The sequence below is a fragment of the Pyrus communis genome, chromosome 3, assembly GCF_041283825.1.
Source record: "Pyrus communis isolate YQ-2024b chromosome 3, ASM4128382v1, whole genome shotgun sequence".
In the NCBI taxonomy this organism is placed as follows: domain Eukaryota; kingdom Viridiplantae; phylum Streptophyta; class Magnoliopsida; order Rosales; family Rosaceae; genus Pyrus; species Pyrus communis.
Genome location: NC_142567.1, coordinates 22,955,843 through 22,978,387, shown reverse-complemented (window position 1 = coordinate 22,978,387; position 22,545 = coordinate 22,955,843). Strand labels below are relative to the sequence as shown.

The following is a 22,545-nucleotide window of genomic DNA, read 5'->3' as shown; positions in this document are numbered from 1 at the left end:
TCAGAAGAGATCTCAACTTCAAATCTTCCGTAGCCCTATGGTGTTTGAAAATGCCTTTCATCCATTAGGCTAGAAATTATATTGCTAGTGTTATACACTAGTAAATCCTTTAAGCTGAAAGTAATAGAGAATTAGCATGCAAATGCTTCAGATAAAAATGCTACAAGAAGTAAATGCTTTTCAAGTTTTGGACAAAATGACATGAAAGTATTTTAGCTAATAAAAGTAAACATGATGAAAAGCAAGGTCCAAATATGAACAAATAAATTTATTAGCCACATCCGTTGGTGTCTAAAAATCTGGGATTTGTTTTTATGCTTACTCAATATTTTACACCAGTCCCTAACACAAGCACATTGTTTTCATTTGCAACAATCTTTTTTCCTTTGAGGGAGGGTTGATGTCTCGCACGCGACTATTGAAGAAGAGCTAATCTCGCCTAATCATTCTCTGGAAAACAAAAAAAAACAAAAAAAAAAAAAAAGGGCATCTAAAGTTTAATATTTTACACCAGTCCCTAACACAAGCACATTGTTTTCATTTGCAACAATCTTTTTTCCTTTGAGGGAGGGTTGATGTCTCGCACGCGACTATTGAAGAAGAGCTAATCTCGCCTAATCATTCTCTGGAAAACAAAAAAAACAAAAAAAAAAAAAAAAAAAAAAAAAAAAAGGGCATCTAAAGTTTAAGGGTTAGAAGACAATAATTGAGTGGGTAGTAAGTACCTGTTTTAATGGAAAAAAATATGTGTTAAGTGACAAAAATGTCTTAATCAATGAAAGTATGATAATATGTATAAGAGTATATGTTCAAATACAAAAATACTAATCAAAATTTCTCCGCTAATGGAGAATTGAAGAATGGCAAACGTGCGTGCTTTGTGGTGGCGTTGGATTGAAGGATTATATTAACCGATGCAGTGGCTTCATGTTGTATATCACACTTTGAGCTAGCTTGGTACTTGACCCACCGCCATGGATGAGTCCCTCTCCCACGCCGATATCTCATCAGATTCTGGTAGAAGACGCGGTGGTTGGATCACTTTCCCGTTCATCATTGGTCTCTCTCTCTCTCTCTCTCTCTCTCTCTCTCTCTCTCTCTCTCTCATGTCCTAATCACTATTCCATTAATTTGTTTGGTCTGTTAGACAAATAAGGAATATGGTTGGAGTCCTTGTGTAATTGTATATAATATTATTATTGGAAGAATAAGCCGTCCTACAGCCGTCAAGCCGTCCTACAGCTGTCCTACCTTGTCCTACCTACAGACTAGCCGTCCTACAGCCGTCCTACCTACACACTAGGACGGCTACCTTGTCCTCTACAGCCGTCCTACCTTGTCCTACCTACACACTAGGACGGCTACCTTGTCCTACCTACACACTTGTATCATGTATATATCCTTGTAATCTTGTAGAGAAATACAATGAGAAAAAAAGCATTCTCTTCCATTTTTCCATATTCACGTATCAATAACAAATATATTTTTTAGCCTACATACCTTTTTCTACATGGTATACAGAGCAGGTTTATAACCCTAGCCCTAAATTTTTTTTTCGGCAGCTTTCTCTGCCGTTCCCATGGCTGACTCTTCTTCTTCCGATGGTGTTTTTTCCCTTCATCATTCCGACCACCCGAATCTTGTCCTTGTATCCAAGAAGTTGAATGGTGATAACTACACATCCTGGGCCCGTGGCATGCAGCTTTCCTTGAGTGCCAGGAATAAACTTGGTTTCATCACTGGCGATATCCAAGAACCTTCTTCCTCCGACGACCCTGATGCTCACGCGGCTTGGCGTCGTTGCAATGACATGATTTTCTCTTGGCTTCTGCATTCCTTGGAACCTGACCTTCAAGAATCTGTGTTTTTTTCCACCTCTGTCCAAGCTATATGGGATGATATTCGCGAACGCTTCTCTCAGAGTAATGCTCCACGCATCTTCCAACTCAACCGGGAACTTGCTACAATTTCTCAAGGTTCTTCTTCTATCTCCGCCTATTTTACTCGCCTAAAAGCTCTCTGGGATGAGCTTGCTTCTTATAATGATGGCTGCACGTGCTCTTGCACCGCCAAGCATAACCGTCAACAACTCATGTAATTTTTAATGGGCCTCAACGAATCCTTTGCTGTTGTTCGTGACCAGATTCTTTTAATGAATCCCCTTCCCACTGTTCGTCAGGCCTGTTCCTCGGTGTCTCAAGCTGAAAAACAACGCTCCTTGGGCGTCCTCCGCTCTGTCGATCAACCTGCTGCCATGGCTGTTCGTGGCCCGTCCCGTCCCTCCTCTGCTCGTCCTCCCCTCCACTGCATCTACTGCAATTTTGATTATCATACCCGAGACACCTGCCATAAACTTCATGGCTATCCCGTTGGCCATCCCCTCCATGGCCAACCGTGGCGACCACCGCGCCGTGCCACTGCTTCCAGTTCTTCCCGCAGCCATGCACCTTCCAGTCCTCCCCGGCAGCCACGGTTTTCTGCTTCCCGGCCCCATAATTTCACCCAGGCCCCCGCCTCCTCTTCTACTCCAGCGACCCACCAAGTGCACGGGGCCCAGCCCACTTTGCATGACTTGCAGCTTGCCATGCCTGACCTCTCTGCCGAGCAGCACTCCTGTGTTCTAGCTACTCTACGTGACACCACCACCCCTCCTCAGGCCAATGCCGTGCTCACTACTGATTTTGCCCAAGGTTTGTTACCTGTCACCTCTCGTCATGGTCAATGGATTCTTGACAGTGGTGCTACGGATCATATTACTTCTTCCGCTTCATGTTTGGTTAATCGTTCTCCTTCACATTTGCCGCCTGTTTCTTTGCCTAGTGGTGCTTCCGCTCTCATTACTTTTACCGGCACTCTTCCTTTAAATTCATCAGTTACTTTGAAGGATGTTTTATGTGTCCCTAATTTCCGAGTGGACCTTTTATCGGTTGGTAAACTTACAGATGGATTATCGTGTTCCATAACTTTCTTTCCTTCTTGGTATGTTTTGCAGGACTTGGTTTCGAAGGCGATAATTGGTGTGGGTAAGCGACGTGGCGATCTGTATTACCTTGTGGCCCTTACCTCTTCTCTCCCCACTCGTCAACCTCTCTGCAACATCATTACCATCCCCTCCTCCCTCTGGCATAGGCATCTTGGTCACCCCTCCTCCACTCGTTTGCAAGCTTTAGCATCTAGCTCTCTTAATTGTACTTTTGATTCTAGTCATATTTGTGATGTTTGTCCGTTGGCAAAACAAACTCGTCAACCTTTTCTTTTGAGTTCAATTTCATCAACTTTCCCTTTTGCTTTAATTCATTGTGATATTTGGGGCCCGAATCGTCAATCTTTTCTTTCTGGTGCTCATTATTTCTTAACCATTGTGGATGATTTTTCTCGCTTTACGTGGGTCTTCCTCATGAAACATAAATACGACACTCAACAATTAATTAAGGATTTTTTTGCTTATGTCACTACCCAATTCCGCACTACCATCCAATGCATTCGTACTGACAATGGTGGTGAATTTTTATCTCTTCGTAGTTTTTTCTCTGATCATGGGGTGCTTTTACAAACTTCTTGTGTTTATACCCCCCAACAAAATGGCGTTGTTGAAAGAAAACATCGTCATCTTCTTGAAACCGCTCGCGCCCTTCGTTTTCAATCCCATCTTCCTATCAAGTTTTGGGGGGAATGTGTTCTTACCGCTACTTATCTCATCAATCGTCTCCCTACCCGTCTTCTCCATCATAAATCCCCATTTGAGGTTCTCTTTTCGAAATCCCCATCTTATGACCACTTCCGCGTCTTTGGTTGTCTGGCATATGCCACCTCTGTCACTCCCACCACCAAATTTTCCCCTCGGGCTCATCGTTGCATTTTTCTCGGTTATCCTCATGGACAAAAGGCCTATACCCTTTACGATCTCGACAATCACCGCATTTTCACTAGTCGAGACGTCATCTTTCACGAAACTACTTTCCCTTATGTCGTTTCTCACCCTCCTATCCCATCCTCTTCGCCTACCCTACCCATCCTACCCCCTCTGGACTTTACATATAACCCACCCCTTCCTGCCCCGACGCCTCACCCTCCTCCACCTTTCACCCATTTACCCACGGACATCCCTACCCCCCCCACTACCTACCAATCCTCCCCTTCCCCGCACCTCTTCCCGTGCCCATAAACCTCTATCCTATTTAAAAGACTACGTTTGCTCGCAGGTGATTCTGCCATCCCACCCATCTTCGACTTCGCAACCCGGTTCTACACAAGGTACGCGATATCCACTTTGTAATTTTCTCTCTTATCACCGTTACTCTCCCAGGCATTTTTCTTACATTAACTCTGTCAGTCGGACTGTGAGCCTTCCTCCTTTGCCAAGGCTGCCACTGACCCCAATTGGCAACGTGCTATGACTGAGGAGCTTCAAGCTTTACATACTAATGGTACTTGGACTTTAACTTCCTTGCCCCCTGGCAAAATTCCCATTGGTTGTAAATGGGTGTACAAACTCAAGCACAATTCCGACGGCTCTATTGACCGCTACAAAGCTCGTTTGGTTGCTAAAGGCTTCACTCAGGCTGAAGGTATTGATTATCATGACACTTTTTCTCCTACTGCTAAGATGATTACGGTGCGTTGTCTTCTTGCTCTTGCTGCTAGTCAGTCTTGGTCTCTTCATCAGCTTGATGTTAATAATGCTTTCTTACATGGTGACTTACATGAAGAAATCTATATGTCTCCTCCTCCTGGTCTTCGGCGACAGGGGGAGAATCTTGTGTGTCGCCTTCACAAGTCACTTTATGGTCTTAAGCAGGCTTCTTGCCAATGGTTTGCCAAATTCACTAGTGCCATCATTTCTGCCGGTTTTCAACAATCCAAAGCTGACCATTCATTGTTCACTAAAAAGTCTGGTATTTCTTTCACAGCTTTGCTCATTTATGTGGATGATATTGTGATTACAGGCAATGATGCTAGTGCCATTAATTCTCTGAAGTCTTTTCTCCGTGATCATTTTCGGATAAAAGACCTTGGTGATTTAAAATATTTTTTGGGTATTGAGGTTTCTCGTTCCAAACAAGGGATTTATATTTCTCAACGCAAGTATGCATTAGAGATTCTCAAGGACTATGGTTTTTTGGGAGCATGACCCATTGCTTTTCCTATGGATGACACAAAATTATCTGATAAAGGAGAACTTCTCAAGGATCCTGAAAAGTATCGACGATTAGTAGGTCGGTTAATATATCTCACTATCACTCGGCCGGATATCACCTATTCTGTGCATGTTCTAAGCCGTTTTATGCACGGGCCAAGGATATCTCATATGGATGCTGCGCTTCGTATTGTTCGTTATTTGAAGGCTACTCCAGGTCAAGGTTTATTATTTCGTTCTGACAACTAGACCAAGTTAACTGCGTTTTGTGATTCTGATTGGGCAGGTTGCCCTATCACTCGCCGTTCGACTACTGGGTATTGTGTATTCTTGGGCGGTTCTTTGATTTCTTGGCGGACGAAACGACAGAAAACCGTTTCGCTCTCTTCAGCAGAGGCGGAATATAGGGCCATGGCAGGTGCTTGTTGCAAGATAGTTTGGCTTCGTTTTTTGTTGAAGGATTTGAACATTCCTTTGGATGGTCCTTCCATTTTATTTTGTGATAATCAAGCAGTGTTACATATAGCTGCCAATCCTGTTTTTCATGAATGAACTCGTCACATTGAGATGTATTGTCACTTTTTACGAGATAAGATTGTAGATGGCACAATAGAGACCAAGCATGTGGGTACGGCACAACAATTGGCAGACTTGTTTACCAAACCTCTTGGGAAAGAAAAGTTTTCGGGTATGTTACGCAAGTTGGGAGTTCTTGACATCCACTCTCCAACTTGAGGGGGAGTGTTAGACAAATAAGGAATATGGTTGGAGTCCTTGTGTAATTGTATATAATATTATTATTGGAAGAATAAGTCGTCCTACAGCCGTCCTACCTTGTCCTACCTACACACTAGCCGTCCTACAGCCGTCCTACCTACACACTAGGACGGCTACCTTGTCCTACCTACACACTTGTATCATGTATATATATCCTTGTAATCTTGTAGAGAAATACAATGAGAAAAAAAGCATTCTCTTCCATTTTTCCATATTCACGTATCAATAACAAATATATTTTTTAGCCTACATACCTTTTTCTACATGATCCATTTACAATTGTATTGGCTACAAATGTCTCATTCTTTACGTGCAGGGATGAGACTGCACACAGAAATAAGACAAGGTCGTTTGTGATTACTTTTAGAATAGCGAAAAGTTCGTTTAACAGTGTTTGACAGAAAACTTGAGAAACGTTTTCTAGAGAAGTACCTGTTCAGATAACCACTCAAAAGTGACACTTGAATTTTAATCAAAATTTTAACTTTTTCTAATATACTGTTTCTAGGAAAAACACTTCTTAGTAATTGCTCCCTACATAAAGCAGTCTCAAATAGTCGGTTTATGAGCAGGGGCTTTGGGAGGCTTGACACTTGCAGCTGGGGGATGGATCTCAAATTTGATTGTGTTTCTGATTGAAGAGTTCAATGTAAACAGCATTGATGCTGCCCAGATCTCAAACGTAGTTTACGGTTCTGTCTGTTTTTTCCCAATCATTGGAGCAATCATAGCTGACTCTTTCTTTGGCTCATTCTACGTTATCTCAATATCCTCATGCATTTCCTTGCTGGTAACAAAAAATTCAATTTCTTTACTACATGCATGCTTTCACCACATGATTTCTGTGGTTATGGATAATACAATTTCTTGTCAATTTGATCTGAGATCATGTAGATTGTTCATCCACTGATCATCTGAACTGTCATTTCAATATTAGATTGGCAATCCAACAATATAACATGCAAGCTGATATAAGATATACGAATGTGTACTAGATAATCTCCATAAATATATGAACTAGGGCAGCATTCTAAATAATTAATAAATTCGTTGCAGGGCATCGTTCTCTTAGTTTTAACCGCAACGCTGAATTCGTTGAAGCCTCAACCTTGTGCCACCGGCTCAAAGCTATGCCAACCGACCTCGGCATTACAGTATGCAGTCTTCTACACCGGCATAACTCTTGCATCTCTAGGCTTGGGAGGTACCCGCTATACCTTGGCAACACTGGGAGCCAATCAATTTGACAAGCCTAAGCATCAAGCAAGTTTCTTCAACTTGTTCTTCTTCACTCTGTACTCTAGTATAGTGGTAGCCCTAACAGTCATTGTCTACGTTGAAGACAACGTCGGTTTTAAATGGGGGTTTGGCCCTTGTGTCATAGCCAACTTAATCGGAATGGCCATTTTTTTCTCTGGAAGCCGTTTCTATAAATTTGATAAGCCACAAGGGAGTCCATTTGTTGGTTTAGGTCGTGTTATTGTTGCCTCTGTTCGGAAAACTAGTCTACAGCTATCAACTGAAAGAAAGGATTATTATTATGGACATGATGGAGTGACAAACAAGGTGGCTGCAGCAACGCTTAGCAAGAGTTTCAGGTACAAACAGTATGGGTTAATTATATACGCAAGGTAGATAGAGAGAGAAATTAATATGCGACTTTAAAATCAAATTATATACGCTAGGTAGTGTTTTCTTGTCAAAAATTAGTTATGAGCATATAACTCTGTGCAAGGAGAAATTTCGGGTTTTGACAACTGAACCATGTGTCCGCGCGCACCAAGACACAACACCACATTCCTCAACCATCCTAATTCGTTCCTCAAAAAAAAAAAAGCTCCGCCTTTGTCAATATGGTATGATAGTAGAGATTTCATTGAAATACACGTTGAATATAATGTGATGGTTTCTACCACCAGTATCTATTGATTTCAAATTAAATGTTCAAATTCAATCTCGGTCATAGAGTCAAGTTATCCATGTGTCAAACCAAACGGACACTTGTTAGGGACTTACATGTGAAGGGCGTGGTCAGATTATTAAGTCACGCTATAGAGATGAAGCCTAACTTAGTATATGTGATAATGAGTCTCTCTACCCACTTCCAGTTCGTTTAGAGGTTAGAATGTTCGATGACATTCTTTTCAACCTATTTTTGGTTCAATTTGGTAATTATTTTTTTCTGCTATTTGCTTCCTTACTAAAGAAAAATTGAATTCTCGAAGCGACTAGCTGAGTCGGCTAAAACCATTTACCAATGAACTTGATGTTCTTAGTACCATTCCCTCTCCCTCACCATCGCTATGGTACAAAAAATAAAATAAAAAGGTAAAGTTGAGTTCTATTTAAAAGCGACATTAAAAGACTTCATATTTTCATGCAGATTCCTTAACCGTGCAGCACAGAAAATTGAAGGAGACGTGAAATCAGATGGCTCAATTGCGAAACCATGGAGCTTATGCACAACGCAACAGGTGGAAGATTTCAAGACCGTTCTAAGAATTTTTCCACTATGGTCTACAGCTTTATTCTTAGCTACCCCAATAGCAATCCAATCCAGCATGTCAGTCCTGCAGGCTCTAACCATGGACCGTCACATTGGCCCCCATTTTAAATTGCCTTCTAGTTCTGTTGTAGTCATTGTTCTATTCTCCACATCCATCTTTCTAACCCTAATTGATAGATTCTTATGCCCCATCTGGCAGAAGTTCACTGGTCAGTTACCGTCGCCCCTCCAGCGTGTAGGAGTAGGACACGTGTTAACCATTCTCAGCATGGCTGTTTCAGCAGTGATGGAGTCCAAAAGGCTCAAAATAGTGCAAGAACACCACCTCCAAGACCAGCCTGGTACTATTGTTCCAATGTCGATCTTTTGGCTTTTCCCACAGTTAGTTTTGGTAGGCATTGGAGAAGCATTTCATTTTCCAGGACAGGTTGCATTGTTTTATCAAGAATTTCCCATGTCACTGCGAAGCACATCGACGGCCTTGATCTCATTGATTATTGGGATTGCATATTATGTAAGCACAGGTGTGGTTAATATGGTCCAAAGGGTTACTGGATGGTTACCAAACAATCTAAACAATGGGAAGCTGGACAATGTTTATTGGATGCTAGCTGTGCTGGGGGTGATAAACTTCGGCTATTATTTGTTGTGTGCTAAGTTGTACAGGTATCAAAATGTAAAGGGTGCAGATGGTAGTCCTGACCCAGATAGCTAGTGATAAGTGATTAGTGTTGGTTGGTGATTAAAGAAATTATCTGGGTCATAAGTCTTGGCACAAACCGAGAAAGTGGCGTTAACCCCACTGAATTAGTGGAATAAGACTTTGTTGTTGCTGTTATTATATAAGTTGTCTCATATGTCCCAGGTTTTACAAATATTCAGAATGCAATAAACATAATTTGAACCAAAGAGTATCTTATATGCATTTAGACAAGAAATTTTTAAAACAATAGAGATCAAAAGATTTTATTTTTGCTTTCTTAGAATGTAATAGGGCAGTACATCTAGTGCGTATTTTGTTTCACATGTGGGTAGCCGTTTGAAGCAGATGTAAACAATTTGAATCCAAATGAAATCTTCTATCATTTGGAGAGAGAAAAAAAAACGAGTGTCTTATTTTTAATTAAACTAAATTGTTGTATTAAATAAAGTCACATAACATATAAATCTGCTAGTATACACTATTTACCAAAAAGAAAAAAATAATAAGACATATACAACCAACCTGCCTTTGTTTGTCTAACCAAAAACTTCATCTAGTCTATACAACAAGCTAATTTTGACCATGGATACTTGATGACTTGTTATCTATTTTTCTTCAGACTAAAACAATAAAAGTAATTTTTTTCTCTCATAAAGTTGCTCTCTGTACTGGGCAAATCTTGTATGCAACTGCTTTATCTTGTCTATAGCCGTTCCGGGTTGTTTTGTTGGGGTTGGCTGCTAGAGCTGTTCGAGTCTTGTGACTGGTTCCGTCCCTGCTTATTCTGACATGGCTTATATCGCCTGGCTTTAAAATCTTTCCCATTAACTGAGAATTTGACTTTGCCCTCATGGTCCGGTTTATCAAGAATTCTTGTAGCGTCTGACGCAGACTTAACAACGACTTGAGCAAACAGTGATTGGTCATTTGGATGAACAGGCTTCTTCATAAAGACTGACTCTATGCAATCTCCAAATTTCCTGCATATACATGATGGGTTAAAACAGTTAATCCAGATATTGTTGAAGCTGATAATAATAAGTCAATATATAGTACAGCTATATATATATATACATATATATCTAGACACATAAAACTGATCATATATCTTACCGCCTCAACTAATTATATGTTGTGTCATGTCTAAATTAGCGATTCGACAATTTATGGTCGGTTAAAATGGTACAAACTATTTAGATTTCAAAATCGAGCAACAGTCAATTACTAATCACACGATATTGTCTCAACTTAACTGTTTAAATCAGGTCATAGCCCTGCAAGTGTAGGGTTTTATCGCAAAGGGCCTTAGTGCAATTAGACGTGTAACCATTCAATATAAGTTGTAATCAATGAAAAAAAGAAACTAGAGAGAAATACCTGTTTAAATAGCTTTTGAGTTCTTCTTTTGAAACAGGATGACCCTTTGAGAATGTTTAGAATAAAGTTCTATCATTGTTGTCAACATTAGGTTGATACTGATCAGGCACATCATCATATGCTGCTTGGGGTGGTAATAGAGGAGGTTGAGCCTCAAAAATATTATGATCCTGCTGATTAAGTAAATAACTATGCTGAAACCCATGTTGTAATATTGAAGTCATTGGACCATTCAACAAATTGGAATGCTGGAAACCACTGGGTATATGACCCAAATATGGACATGATGGGACTATAATTATATCCCAAAAAGCTCTATCGAAGACATTGTCGATAAATCTCCTCATCTCTTCCCGGGACTTCTCCTTGTTGTCAAACACAAACTCGAGTGGAATAATTTTGGTAAGAAGAAGAAGAAGACACAGTGTTCGAAACTGACTATCAATTTCCTCCGACGCCAGAGGATCAGTGTAATTTGAGTGCAGATAGTGTAAGCACATAATCGACTCGCATGCTAAAGCATACAGGTCTGAGTCATGTAAAGCTAACGTGGCCGCCATAAACTTGTAGTGAGTTTCTGTGTCCAGAAAATACCAAAAGGCTATGACAAGCTTAGATTGGTTTGGATCAAAACGTAAACCCAGCAGTCGAACGTATATTGTGCGATCGATTGAATGGAATAGCTTTAGCTCTTCGAAGGCTCTGTAAGATGATAAGTCCATGATGATACAAGTGCCAGTAACTCTTGGAGCGTTTGCTTTTGACAGGGCTGGTTACGGTTTCAAAGGCTTTCGAGGTTTTGGCTAAAAGGTTGTTTTCTTTTTGAAGTTTCAGTGATGAGCATGGTTTTCCCTCTCAGCACACCTTATTATATAATAAATCTAATTAGTTACCAAAAAAGGAAACTTTATTATGTGACCCAGTTAAATTCTCCACGCGCTAAAGGGTTTTGCACTTTTACTATTGTGTTAGGGTGTCAATACCCTTGTTATCCAAATATCGACAGGCAATTCCCAATCCTTTTTATTTTGGTTTTGTATTCCTTAGTTGTTTGGATATTTACCAAGTTTTAATCACAAAAATAAAAATAAAAATAAAAATAAATAAATCTAGCAGTCTAAAAAAGAAACAAAGAAAATTCTTATGCGATTGACCCTGCATTTAGCCTTGAGGGTGGCGAAAATCCTTATGCTTCTCTCTTATTCATTCACACAATTAACACAAGCTGCAATTGTCATGGTTTTTTTATATGTTTGGAACTGCGAGACATGGCGCTCTTCAAGAAACTAGCTAGAAAGATGTAAAGCTGCATCACTATTTTGTCCTTTTTATTTTGATTTTGTTTTAGAATTACAAGAAGCTCACTAGGAGTTTGTTGGTTTTGGATTCTCTCCTTAGGAGAGTTCTTTTATTTTAGTTTTCTTCTCGATGTGCTAGATTTCTTTCCTATATGTGAAAAGGTAAGGTTGTTTGATTAGCTAGATCTACTTCATTTGGTATACTAGGGTCATGGTGGTGATTAGGTTAGGCGGTTAAACACATTATACTTTGTACTAATCAATGTTCTAAAAATCATTAGTGGTAGTCAAGTTGCGGAAAGAGGCCTAATCATGGGCCCAACGCTTAGAGGCTTAGGCAGAGGCCTAGATGTATTTTTTAGTTTAATAACATTGACTATATAATATACAAATATGCATTAAATAATACTTATGTCATGAACATAAAATAAAGTTAAATTAAGAAAATTCCACAAGCAATAATTATATGGAGTCCTTACAACCTTTTCTGAAGTCTCTGGATAGAGGTCACAACTGCAGCAGCACCATTACGGATTGAAAGATTGGCTTAGTGAGCAAGAAAGAGTCTATGATTAAGGAGCCTTGCGTACGTGCACTCAAGAAAAGAGAAGACTAGCAGTAGCAGGAGAAAATTAGGGTTAATTCTCCCACAAGGGAGACAACCATAGGGGTGGGCAAACGAGTCATGTACCCGCGAGTCGGGGTGGGTCCAAAATTTCAAAACACAAAACGGGACGGGACGGGACGGGTATAAAAAATTAACGGGACGGGGCGGATCTAAAAATATGAGGGAACGGGCCCCTGACCCGGCCCGTTTCTAACTTGAGGTAATTGGATGGGATTTTATGATTAGAAGTTTTCATTCATCTCAGACTCTGAATCTGAGTCTCAAACCCGTTCTTCCATTCATTCACGACTCGAGCCCAGTCGAGTCCTCAACCGCAGTCATCCATCAACAACCACCATCTCTGACCACAGCCTTCGACTTCGTCTTTGTCTCCCTCTTTCTGGCAAATCGTGAGTGGCAGCCACCATCAACAACCATCATCATCGTCATCTCTCCATATTACGACCACCCCCATCACCGCTATCAAGAACGCCACCATATTGCGAATCGAAATCAACAACCATCTTCTCATCTCCTCCCAATTTAAGGTAATATAATTTCTGAACTCTTGTTAATTTTCTGGATTTAGGGATTTTGGGTTCCCTCAATCTCTGATTCTCTGATTAATTCTCTAGATTTTGGAGTTAGGGTTTTCTGCAATCTCTCACTTTATCAAGCAGTTCGTAATACCCCAAACCCAGTTCATAAATTTGCCTTCATAGGAATTGGGAATTTGGGATTTAGGGATTAGGATTCAAATGTTCACTCTATTGGGCATTTCATATTGTTTGAAATTTGAAATGGGAATTTATTATTTATGTTTTGTCTAAATTTGCAGACTTGCTTGAATCTACAAGCTTTGTGTTGAACCTATTGGGCATTTCAGAAGCATGTGCAATCTTTGAGTTGAATCCACAAACCTGGAAGGAACGTTGAGTATTTATTGATAGTGGAAACTGTTAGCAAGTTCTGTAATTTAGAGATTGTTTACAAGGTTCAAAGTTCTATAATTGTTAAACTGTTCTTCTTCTTCAAAAAAAAAAAAAAAAAAAAGGACCCGTGGACCCACCTCGAACCGGCCTGTTACTAACGGGCCGGGTTAGGTCCCGTCCCTCCAAACTTGGGCCCGGCCCAGCCCGTTCCCACCCCTAGACAACCATACCATCCACACACAATTTATACATACATTCTTCCCAATTGCTTAGAGAGCTACTGCCCAAACACCTTACGTTTTGCAAGTGATCGATCAAGTTCAACCTAGATTGCTTGTTTCCAGTTTGACTAATCTATTCTACATCGACATTCAAAAGTCATTTTGAGACTTTTGGCGGTTAGATGGAGCTTCACATCTTGAACTCACGTTAGGTAGTTTCTGCCAGACACTTATAGAAGGGTAACGTCGAATTTGTTCAAGTTCGACACGTCATTGCAATGGTGGAAACAAGTAGTTAGTCTTATGAAAAAGTAAAGATCCATAGACATAAAGCAGAACATTCAGGTTCTACATATATGTTTTGGTTTAATTTTCATGAAAAACTTCGGATTTCATGGGTGTATGTTTTGTGTGAAAACTTCGAGTTTCAAAGACACTAAATTCGAAACTACATAATTCGATTTTAGATGAGCTTCAATTCATAAAAGGGTACCTACAAGAACACATAATACAATATACAATCCTAGTATAGTGAATTTGGAGTTGCTTCGAAAACCTAGTGTGAGTAGCTTCGGAATAACAAAAGATGTCAACGCTTCAAATATAAATAATAAAAATTTTAATGGTTAATTTACACACCCGAGATGCTAGCCAGGAATTTGTTTTTTGTCAATGGATTGAGACAAAACAGAAGTGTGGCGTAGAAGCAAGAAAATATGGACATTCAGGTCATATTGATTTTGGATGGCTGCGGGCCAAACAAGTGAGAAATAGAGCTCAAAAATGGGCTTAGTCGTGGGCACCTCAACATGGTTGGGTGCGGTGTGGAAGCAAAACATGCCAAAAGATTGGCTTGGGCCGAGGAAAGGGACAGGCCAGCAGCATCGGGCTGAAGAAAAGGAAGGTGGCCCATAAGACAGGGCGGTCCGAGAGGCAGGTGGCCAGCATGGCAGTTGCAGGCTGCTGGGAGAAGCCCAATTGGTTAGGTTTGGGCTCAGCTCACACAACAAGCCCAAACATAGGGATGCAGTTCGAAACACCAAACGGTGTCCTTTTGGAGCAGCGGTCAGAGCTGTAGGCTCGGCTCAATGAAGTGGTGCGGCGCGGCTCGGCTTCAGGCCAAGCCAGGTCCGGCGGCACAGCACCGGGCCACAACTCATCATTTTGGGTTAAATCCAAACAACATAAATGTTGGGTTAAATAAAAGAAATAACCCTGTTGACTGTGCTTGAATTAAAAGGAAAACTAATGAAAATGATTTGAAAACTTTGAGTTTTAACGATAAAGAAAAAATAAAAGGTAAATTAAATAGTTTCAGGATTGACTTTTTAGTATTAAAATATGATTTTTTATTAAAATGAACAGTACCGGTAACTTTTCGTTAAAATTTCCTAAATTAAAAAAGTTGGAGCACTTCCCGTCTTGCCAGTCAATTTTAAAAAAACTTTAAAATACCCTTCAAATTATAATACTCCCTCATTGAATCCCTGTCTTGCAAAACATGCTTAATCATTTTCTAAACACAATGACGAGGTGGGACTAATGTCTGAGGACTCTTTGAGTCTCTATCTTTCCATGAAATAAATAAACAAAACATGTTTCCGGTATGTTAGGTATGGCATCCTTTAATTATTTGCAAATTGCAATACGTGTTTAAGACTTCATCTTAGTATATCAACGAATATTGCCACCTTCTTCCATGGGCAATATTCTTCATGCATGATATGTAGCTTTAAACTAAGTTTAACAATCAATTGGTGTGTTTTTAATCAATGACAAAAGATGTTCGAACTTTAGACTTCTCTAGCACGAAAAGAAAAAAAAACATTACTAAATCAAAAGTAATTGATGAATTTTGACTTAAAACATCTTTTAAGTTAGTTCTTTATAATCTCTATTAACAATGACGGCTCCGCTGAAGGGACCTACTGAGCAACTTTTTGTTGGTGGGGATGATGGCCTCTACTGAGCAATGTTTTGTCACGTACTTTTCCTAACGTTGATTTGAAACCAACTTAGAATGAAATGAATTATACGCTTTACAAATAAAAAAGATTTAAGTAAAGAGATGTTGAGTTTACTTCCCTGTATTTCTTAATAGTGAAGCAGATTGCCAAAGGATTTGTGAACTTATCTACATTATATTTTTTTTCATGTACACAGACAAAATCTTGAATCCGTCAATAATTTTTAATGTTGTATTTGATATTGATTCGTAAAATAGGCTTCTCAACTTATCTAATGACCAAGTTTTAGAATTCAATTAAACCTTTAGAACATATCCCAACTTCAAATCCTTCGTACCCCTATGGTGTTTGAAAATTCCTTTCATCCATTTGGCTTGAAATTATATTGCTAGTGTTATACAGTAGTAAATACTTTAAGCTGAAAGTAGTGGTACAATTAGTATGCAAATATTTCACATGAAAATGCTACAAGAAGCAAATGCATGCTTTTCAAGTTTTGGACAAAATGACATGAGAGTGTTTTAATTATTACATAAAAGTAAATAAGATGAAAAGCAAGGTCCAAATATGAACAAATAAATTCATTCGCCACATCAGTTGGTGTCTAAAAATCTAGATTTTTTTTTTTTTAAATAGGGACAACTGGTGGAAAGCCACGGTTATTCACCACTTTTAGAGATGTAGGATCTGCTTTGATGCTTATAATATTTACTCAATATTTTGTATGAGTCCCTTCCACGAGCACATTGTTTTCATTTTCATAAGAAGCATCTAAAGTTTAAGGAGGAAAATGGATGAAGACATAGATAATATTGAATTGTTTGACATATTAACGGAAAAAAAAATTTTGTCAAGTGATGAAGTTCTTAATCAATGAAAGAAGTATGATAACATGTATGAGAGTATATGTTCACATACAAAAATAAGAATTTAAATTTCTTCACTAATGGAGGATGGCAAACGCACGTGGTTTATGGTCGCGTAGAATTGAAGGATTATATTTCGACCAAAAAAAAAAATAGAATTGAAGGATTATATAAACCGATGCAGTGAGTTCATGTTGAATATCACACTTTGAGCTAGCTTAATTAGTAAATGACCCTCCGCCATGGATGAGTCCCTCTCCCACACTGATAAAGCACATATCTCATCAGATTCTGGTAAAAGACGCGGTGGTTGGGTCACTTTCCCGTTCATCATTGGTCTCCCTCCCTCTCTCTCTCTCTCTCTCTCTCTCTCTCTCACACACACACACACACACGTCCTAATCACTAATCAATTAATTTGCATGGTCGATTTTCAATTGCATTGCCTACATGTGTCTCATTCTTTACGTGCAGGATGAGAATGGACACAGAAATAAGACAGGTCATATATTTATGGGCTTCTTTGTGATTGCTTCTGTAATAGCGACAAACGCTTTTAACAGTGTTTGATGGAAAATTTGAGAAGCGTTTTATAGAGAATACCTGCTAGATGTTTCTTCAGATAACACTTACAAGTGACATTTGAATTTTTAATTAAAATTTCAACTCTTTTCTAATAAAAGTGTTTCTAGAAAAAACACTTACGAGTAATTGCTCCCTACATAAAGCAGTCTCAAATAGTTGGTTTATTGAGCAGGGGCTTTGGGAGGCTTGACACTTGCAGCTGGGGGATGGATCTCAAATTTGATTGTGTTTCTAATTAAAGAGTTCAATATAAACAGCATTGATGCTGCCCAGATCGCAAACGTGGTTAACGGTTCTTTCAGTTTTTTCCCAATCATTGGAGCAATCATAGCTGACTCTTTCTTTGGCTCGTTCTCCGTTATCTCAATATCCTCATGCATTTCCTTGCTGGTAATAAAAAGTCAATTTCTTTACTACATGCTTTCACCCTATTTAAAACGTACATGATTTCTGTGGTTATGGATAATACAATTTCTTGTCAATTTGATCTGAGATCATGTAGATTGTTCATCCACTGATTATGTGAACTGTCCTTCAATATTAGATTGGCAAGCCAACAATATAGCATGCTAGCTGATATATCATATACGAATGTTTACTAGATAATCTCCCATACATATATGATCTAGGCTAGCATTCCAAATAATTAATAAATTCGTTGCAGGGCATCGTTCTCTTAGTTTTAACCGCAACGCTGAATTCGTTGAAGCCTCAACCTTGTGCTACCGGCTCAAAGTTATGCCAACCGACCTCGGCAGTACAGTATGCAGTCTTCTACACCGGCATAACTCTCGCATCTCTTGGCTTGGGAGGTACCCGCTATACCTTGGCAACACTGGGAGCCAATCAATTTGATAAGCCTAAGCATCAAGCAAGTTTCTTCAACTGGTTCTTCTTCACTCTATACTCTAGTACAGTGGTAGCCCTGACAGTCATTGTCTACATTGAAGACAACGTCGGTTTTAAATGGGGGTTTGGCCTTTGTGTCATCGCCAACCTAATCGGAATGGCCATTTTCTTCTCTGGAAGCCGTTTCTATAAATTTGATAAGCCACAAGGGAGTCCATTTGTTGGTTTAGGTCGTGTTATTGTTGCCTCTGTTCGGAAAACTAGTCTACAGCTATCAACTGAAAGAAAGGATTATCATTATGGACATGATGGAGTGACTAACAATGTGGCTGCAGCAACACTTAGCAAGAGTTTCAGGTACAAACAGTATAGGTTAATATATACGCAAGGTAGAGATAGAGAGAGAAACATGCGCGATTTCAAAACCAAATTATATACGCTAGATAGTGTTTTCTTGTCAAACAATTAGTTATGAGCATTTACCTTTGCGCAAGGATAAATTTTGAGATCTGACAATCGAACCATGTGTCCGTGCGGACCCAAACACAGCACCACATACCTCAACCATCCTGATTTGTTATGCTAACCTTATCCCAATTTAGTCCCACCCTCTCCTCACACCAGCCGCAATTTGGTTTCCTACCTAAGAACCTCTCCTGCGCAAGAATCAATATAATCAATATAGTAGATCAGTATAACAAAAGTGCATTTCTTATCATATGTATTTTAATATTATTTTTAGTTTGTTGATCTTTCTTTAAATTTAGTTTTTCGTTCCTCAAAAAGAAAAAAGAAAAACTTCGCCTTTGTCAATATGGAACAATAGTAGAGATTTCATGGAAATACAGGTTAAATATAATATGATGGTTTTTACCACCGATATCTATTGTTTTCAAATTATATGTTCAAATTCAATCTCGGTCACAGAGTCAAGTTATCCATGTGTGAGACCAAACGGACACATGTTAGGCATAGAAGACTTACATGTGAAAGGTGTTTTGAGATTATTGTGCCACATTATAGGAGATGAAAGAGCCTAACTTAGTATATGTAATAATGAGTCTCTCTACCCACTTCCAGTTTCTTTAGAGGTTATGATCAAATTTTACGAAATTTGACATTCTTTTCAACCTATTTTTGGTTCAATTTGATACTTATTTTTTCTGCTCTTTGCTTGCTTACTAAAGTAAAATTGAAACCTGGAAGCTGAGTTGGCTAAAACCATTTACCAATGAATTTGATGTTCCTAGTACCATTCCCTCTCCCTCACCATCGCTATAGTACAAAAAAAAAAAAAAAAAAAAAAAAAGTAAAGTTGAGTTCTATTTAAAACGACATTAAAAGACTTAATATTTGCATGCAGATTCCTTAACCGTGCAGCACAGAAAATTGAAGGAGACATGAAATCAGATGGCTCAATTGCGAAACCATGGAGCTTATGCACAACGCAACAGGTGGAAGATTTCAAGACCGTTATAAGAATTTTTCCACTATGGTCTACAGCTTTATTCTTAGCTACCCCAATAGCAATCCAATCCAGCATGTCAGTCCTGCAAGCTCTAACCATGGACCGTCACATTGGCCCCCATTTTAAATTGCCTTCTAGTTCTGTTATAGTCATTGTTTTATTCTCCACATCCATCTTTCTAACCCTAACTGATAGGTTCTTATGCCCCATGTGGCAGAAGTTCACTGGTCAGTCTCCGTCGCCCCTCCAGCGTGTAGGAGTAGGACACTTGTTAACCATTCTCAGCATGGCTGTTTCAGCAGTGATGGAGTCCAAAAGGCTCAAAATAGTGCAAGAACACCAACTCCAAGACCAGCCTGGTACTATTGTTCCAATGTCGATCTTTTGGCTTTTCCCACAGTTAGTTTTGGTAGGCATTGGAGAAGCATTTCATTTTCCAGGACAAGTTGCATTGTATTATCAAGAATTTCCCATGTCGCTGCGAAGCACGTCGACGGCCATGATCTCATTGATTATTGGGATTGCATATTATTTAAGCACAGGTGTGGTTAATATGGTCCAAAGGGTTACTGGATGGTTACCAAACAATCTAAACAATGGGAAGCTGGACAATGTTTATTGGATGCTAGCTGTGCTGGGGGTGATAAACTTTGGCTATTATTTGGTGTGTGCTAAGTTGTACAAGTATCAAAATGTAAAGGGTGCAAATGGTAGTCCTGACCCTGATAGCTAGTGATAAGTGATTAGCGTTCGTTGGTGAGTAAAGAAACTTTATCTTGGTTATAAGTTGTCTGATATGTCCCATTTTTACAAGTATTGAGAAAGTAATAAACATAATTTGAACCAAAGAGCTAGTTTCATATTTAGGCCTGGTTTGGTATTGAGGCGATTCTAAAAAAAGTTAGTATAAAAAAAAAGTTGGGAGCTGTTTTTGTGTTTGGTAAACATTCAGCTTCAGCTTTTTTTCACAGTTTTGGGTGAAAAAAAACCAAAAACAAGAAGCTACAAAACCCAGCTTTGAAAAACCGGCTTTTTTTCACATCTGTTTTACATAAAAGTTTAGCAAACACTATAATACTACTTTTTTTTTTTCAAAAGCACTTTTACAAAAAAGTTTACCAAACACTCTGCTGATTTATTTCACAGCTGCTTATTTTCACAGCACAGCAAAAACAACTTTTTTCAAAGCACATCAATATCAAATCAGCCCTTAAGCTAGAATTTTTTTAAAACAACTGAGGTCAAAAGATTTTATTTTTCTCTTCCAGAATATAATAGGATAATATATCTAGCGACGTCTTTGTTTCACGTGTGGGTGGCCTTCATAGATAGGAAGAGTCGAGTGGCTGGCTATGGCATTGAAAGCTAATGTAAACAATTTGATTCCAAATTAATGAAATATTATATAAATTGGAAAACAAACAAAGAATGTCGGAAATGCAATAAACTAAATCGTTGTACTAAAAAAAAGTCACACAACATATAAATCTGATAGTATACACTATTTACCAAAAAAAATAATAATAATAAGACATATACAACCAACCTGCCTTTGTTTCTCTAAACCAAAAATATCATCTAGTCTATATATACAACAAACTAATTTTGAACGTTGATGCGTGATCAATTGCAGAACTGGCATCTATTACTTCTATCTTCAGACTAAAACCAGAAAGTTATTTTTCTCTCAAAAAGTATCTCTATGTTCTGAACAAAATCTCAAGTCCAACTGCCTTATCTTGTCTATAGCCGTTCCGGGTTGTTTTGTTGGGTTTGGCTGCTAAAGCCCTTCGAGTCTTGTGACTGGTTCCGTCGTCCTTGCTTATTCTGACATGACTTATGTCGCCTGGCTTTAACATTTTTCCCATTAACTGAGAATTTGACTTTGCCCTCGTTGTCCGGTTTATCAAGAATTCTTGTAGCGTCTGGCGCAGATTGAACAACAACTTGAGCAAACAGTGATTGATCATTCGGATGAACAGGCTTCTTCATAAAGATTGACTCTATACAATCTCCACATTTCTTGCATATACATGATGGGTTAAATATTGTTGAAGATGATGATAATAAATCAATAGTAAAGCCATACATATCTTGACACATAAAACTGATCATATGTCGTACCATCTCAACTAACCATATGTTGTGCCATCTCTGAATTAGAGATTCGACATGTTATGGTCGGTTAAGATGGTACAAACTGTTTAAATTTCAATATCTAGTCAACAGTCAACTACTAACCCACACCGATATTGTCCAAACTTAACTACATGCACATCTCGGCGATTGCTGAATTTCTATCACAAAAACCCTTGGTGCAATTAGATGTATAACCATTCAATAAAAGTTAGAGTAATCAATGAAAAAATGAGACTAGACTAAAGTCGTCTTCTTAAATAGCTTTTGAGTTCTTCTTTTGAAACAGGATGACCCTTTGAGAATGTCAAGAATAAAGTTCTATCATTGTTGTCAACACTAGGTTGATGCACATCATCATATGCTTCTTGGGGTGGCAATAGAGGAGGTTAATTAAGCCTCAACAATATTATCACCCTGCTGGTTAAGTGAATAATTATGCTGAAACCCTTCTTGTACTATATATTGGACCATTCAACAAATTGGTTAGCTGGAAACCACTGGGTATATGACCCAAATATGGATATGATGGGACTATAATTATATCCCAAAAAGCTCTGTCGAAGACATTGTCGATAAATCTCTTCATCTCTTCCCTGGCCTTCTCCGTGTTCTCAAACACAAACTGAAGTGGAATATTTTTGGTAAGAAGAAGAAGACACAATGTTCGGAACTGGCAATCAATTTCCTCCGACGCCAGAGGAGCGTAATTTGAATGCAGATAGTGTAAGTACATGATCGACTCGCACGCTAAAGCATACAGGTCCGAGTCATATAAATCTGACGTGCCCGCCATAAACTTGTAGTGAGTTTCTGTGTCCAGAAAATACCTAAAGGCTGTGACAAGCTTATATTGGTTAGGATCAAAACGTAAACCCAGCAGTCGAACATATATTGTGGGATCGATTGAATGGAATAGCTTTAGCTCTTCAAAGGCTCTGTAAGACGATAAGTGCATGATGATGTAAGTGCCAGTGCTCTTGGAGTGTTTGGTTTTCATAGGGCTGGTTACGGTTTCAAAGGCCTTCGATGTTGGTCCTTCGGCCTAATGGTTGTGTTCTTTTTTAAGTTGCAGTGATAAGCATGGTTTTCCCTCTCAGCGCACCTTGTTATATA

The 22,545-nt window shown here is 39.0% G+C and overlaps 3 protein-coding genes and 1 long non-coding RNA gene across 5 annotated transcripts; 3 read left to right on the top strand and 1 right to left on the bottom strand.

The window, feature by feature from the left end:
- Positions 1–861: 861 nt before the first annotated feature.
- LOC137714720 (protein NRT1/ PTR FAMILY 2.7-like) lies at positions 862–9,191 on the top strand. 2 transcript variants are annotated; one of them, XM_088691375.1, is made up of 4 exons: positions 862–1,059; positions 6,487–6,563; positions 6,971–7,512; positions 8,298–9,191. In XM_088691375.1, exons 1-4 carry the CDS (start codon positions 975–977, stop codon positions 9,133–9,135), a joined length of 1,542 nt encoding a protein of 513 aa, XP_088547501.1. In that variant the 5' UTR covers positions 862–974; the 3' UTR covers positions 9,136–9,191. The 2 variants fall into 2 exon arrangements, with proteins under 2 accessions (XP_088547501.1, XP_068309964.2); XM_068453863.2 differs by having other exon boundaries at positions 869–1,059; positions 6,487–6,704; positions 8,298–9,178.
- Positions 9,192–9,826: 635 nt separating this feature from the next.
- LOC137714293 (uncharacterized) lies at positions 9,827–11,222 on the bottom strand. Its single transcript, XM_088690391.1, has 2 exons — positions 10,600–11,222; positions 9,827–10,103 (listed from the first exon to the last, which is right to left on the bottom strand). The coding sequence occupies exons 1-2, from the start codon at positions 11,220–11,222 to the stop codon at positions 9,827–9,829; spliced, it is 900 nt and encodes a 299-aa protein (XP_088546517.1).
- Positions 11,223–12,669: 1,447 nt separating this feature from the next.
- LOC148698154 (uncharacterized) lies at positions 12,670–13,423 on the top strand. Its single transcript, XR_015960343.1, has 2 exons — positions 12,670–12,953; positions 13,244–13,423. It is a non-coding gene; the product is annotated as an uncharacterized LOC148698154 (long non-coding RNA).
- Positions 13,424–16,603: 3,180 nt separating this feature from the next.
- LOC148698153 (protein NRT1/ PTR FAMILY 2.6-like) lies at positions 16,604–20,141 on the top strand. Its single transcript, XM_088691374.1, has 4 exons — positions 16,604–16,727; positions 17,149–17,366; positions 17,641–18,182; positions 19,189–20,141. Exons 1-4 carry the CDS (start codon positions 16,634–16,636, stop codon positions 20,024–20,026), a joined length of 1,692 nt encoding a protein of 563 aa, XP_088547500.1. The 5' UTR covers positions 16,604–16,633; the 3' UTR covers positions 20,027–20,141.
- The last annotated feature ends 2,404 nt before the right edge of the window (positions 20,142–22,545 follow it).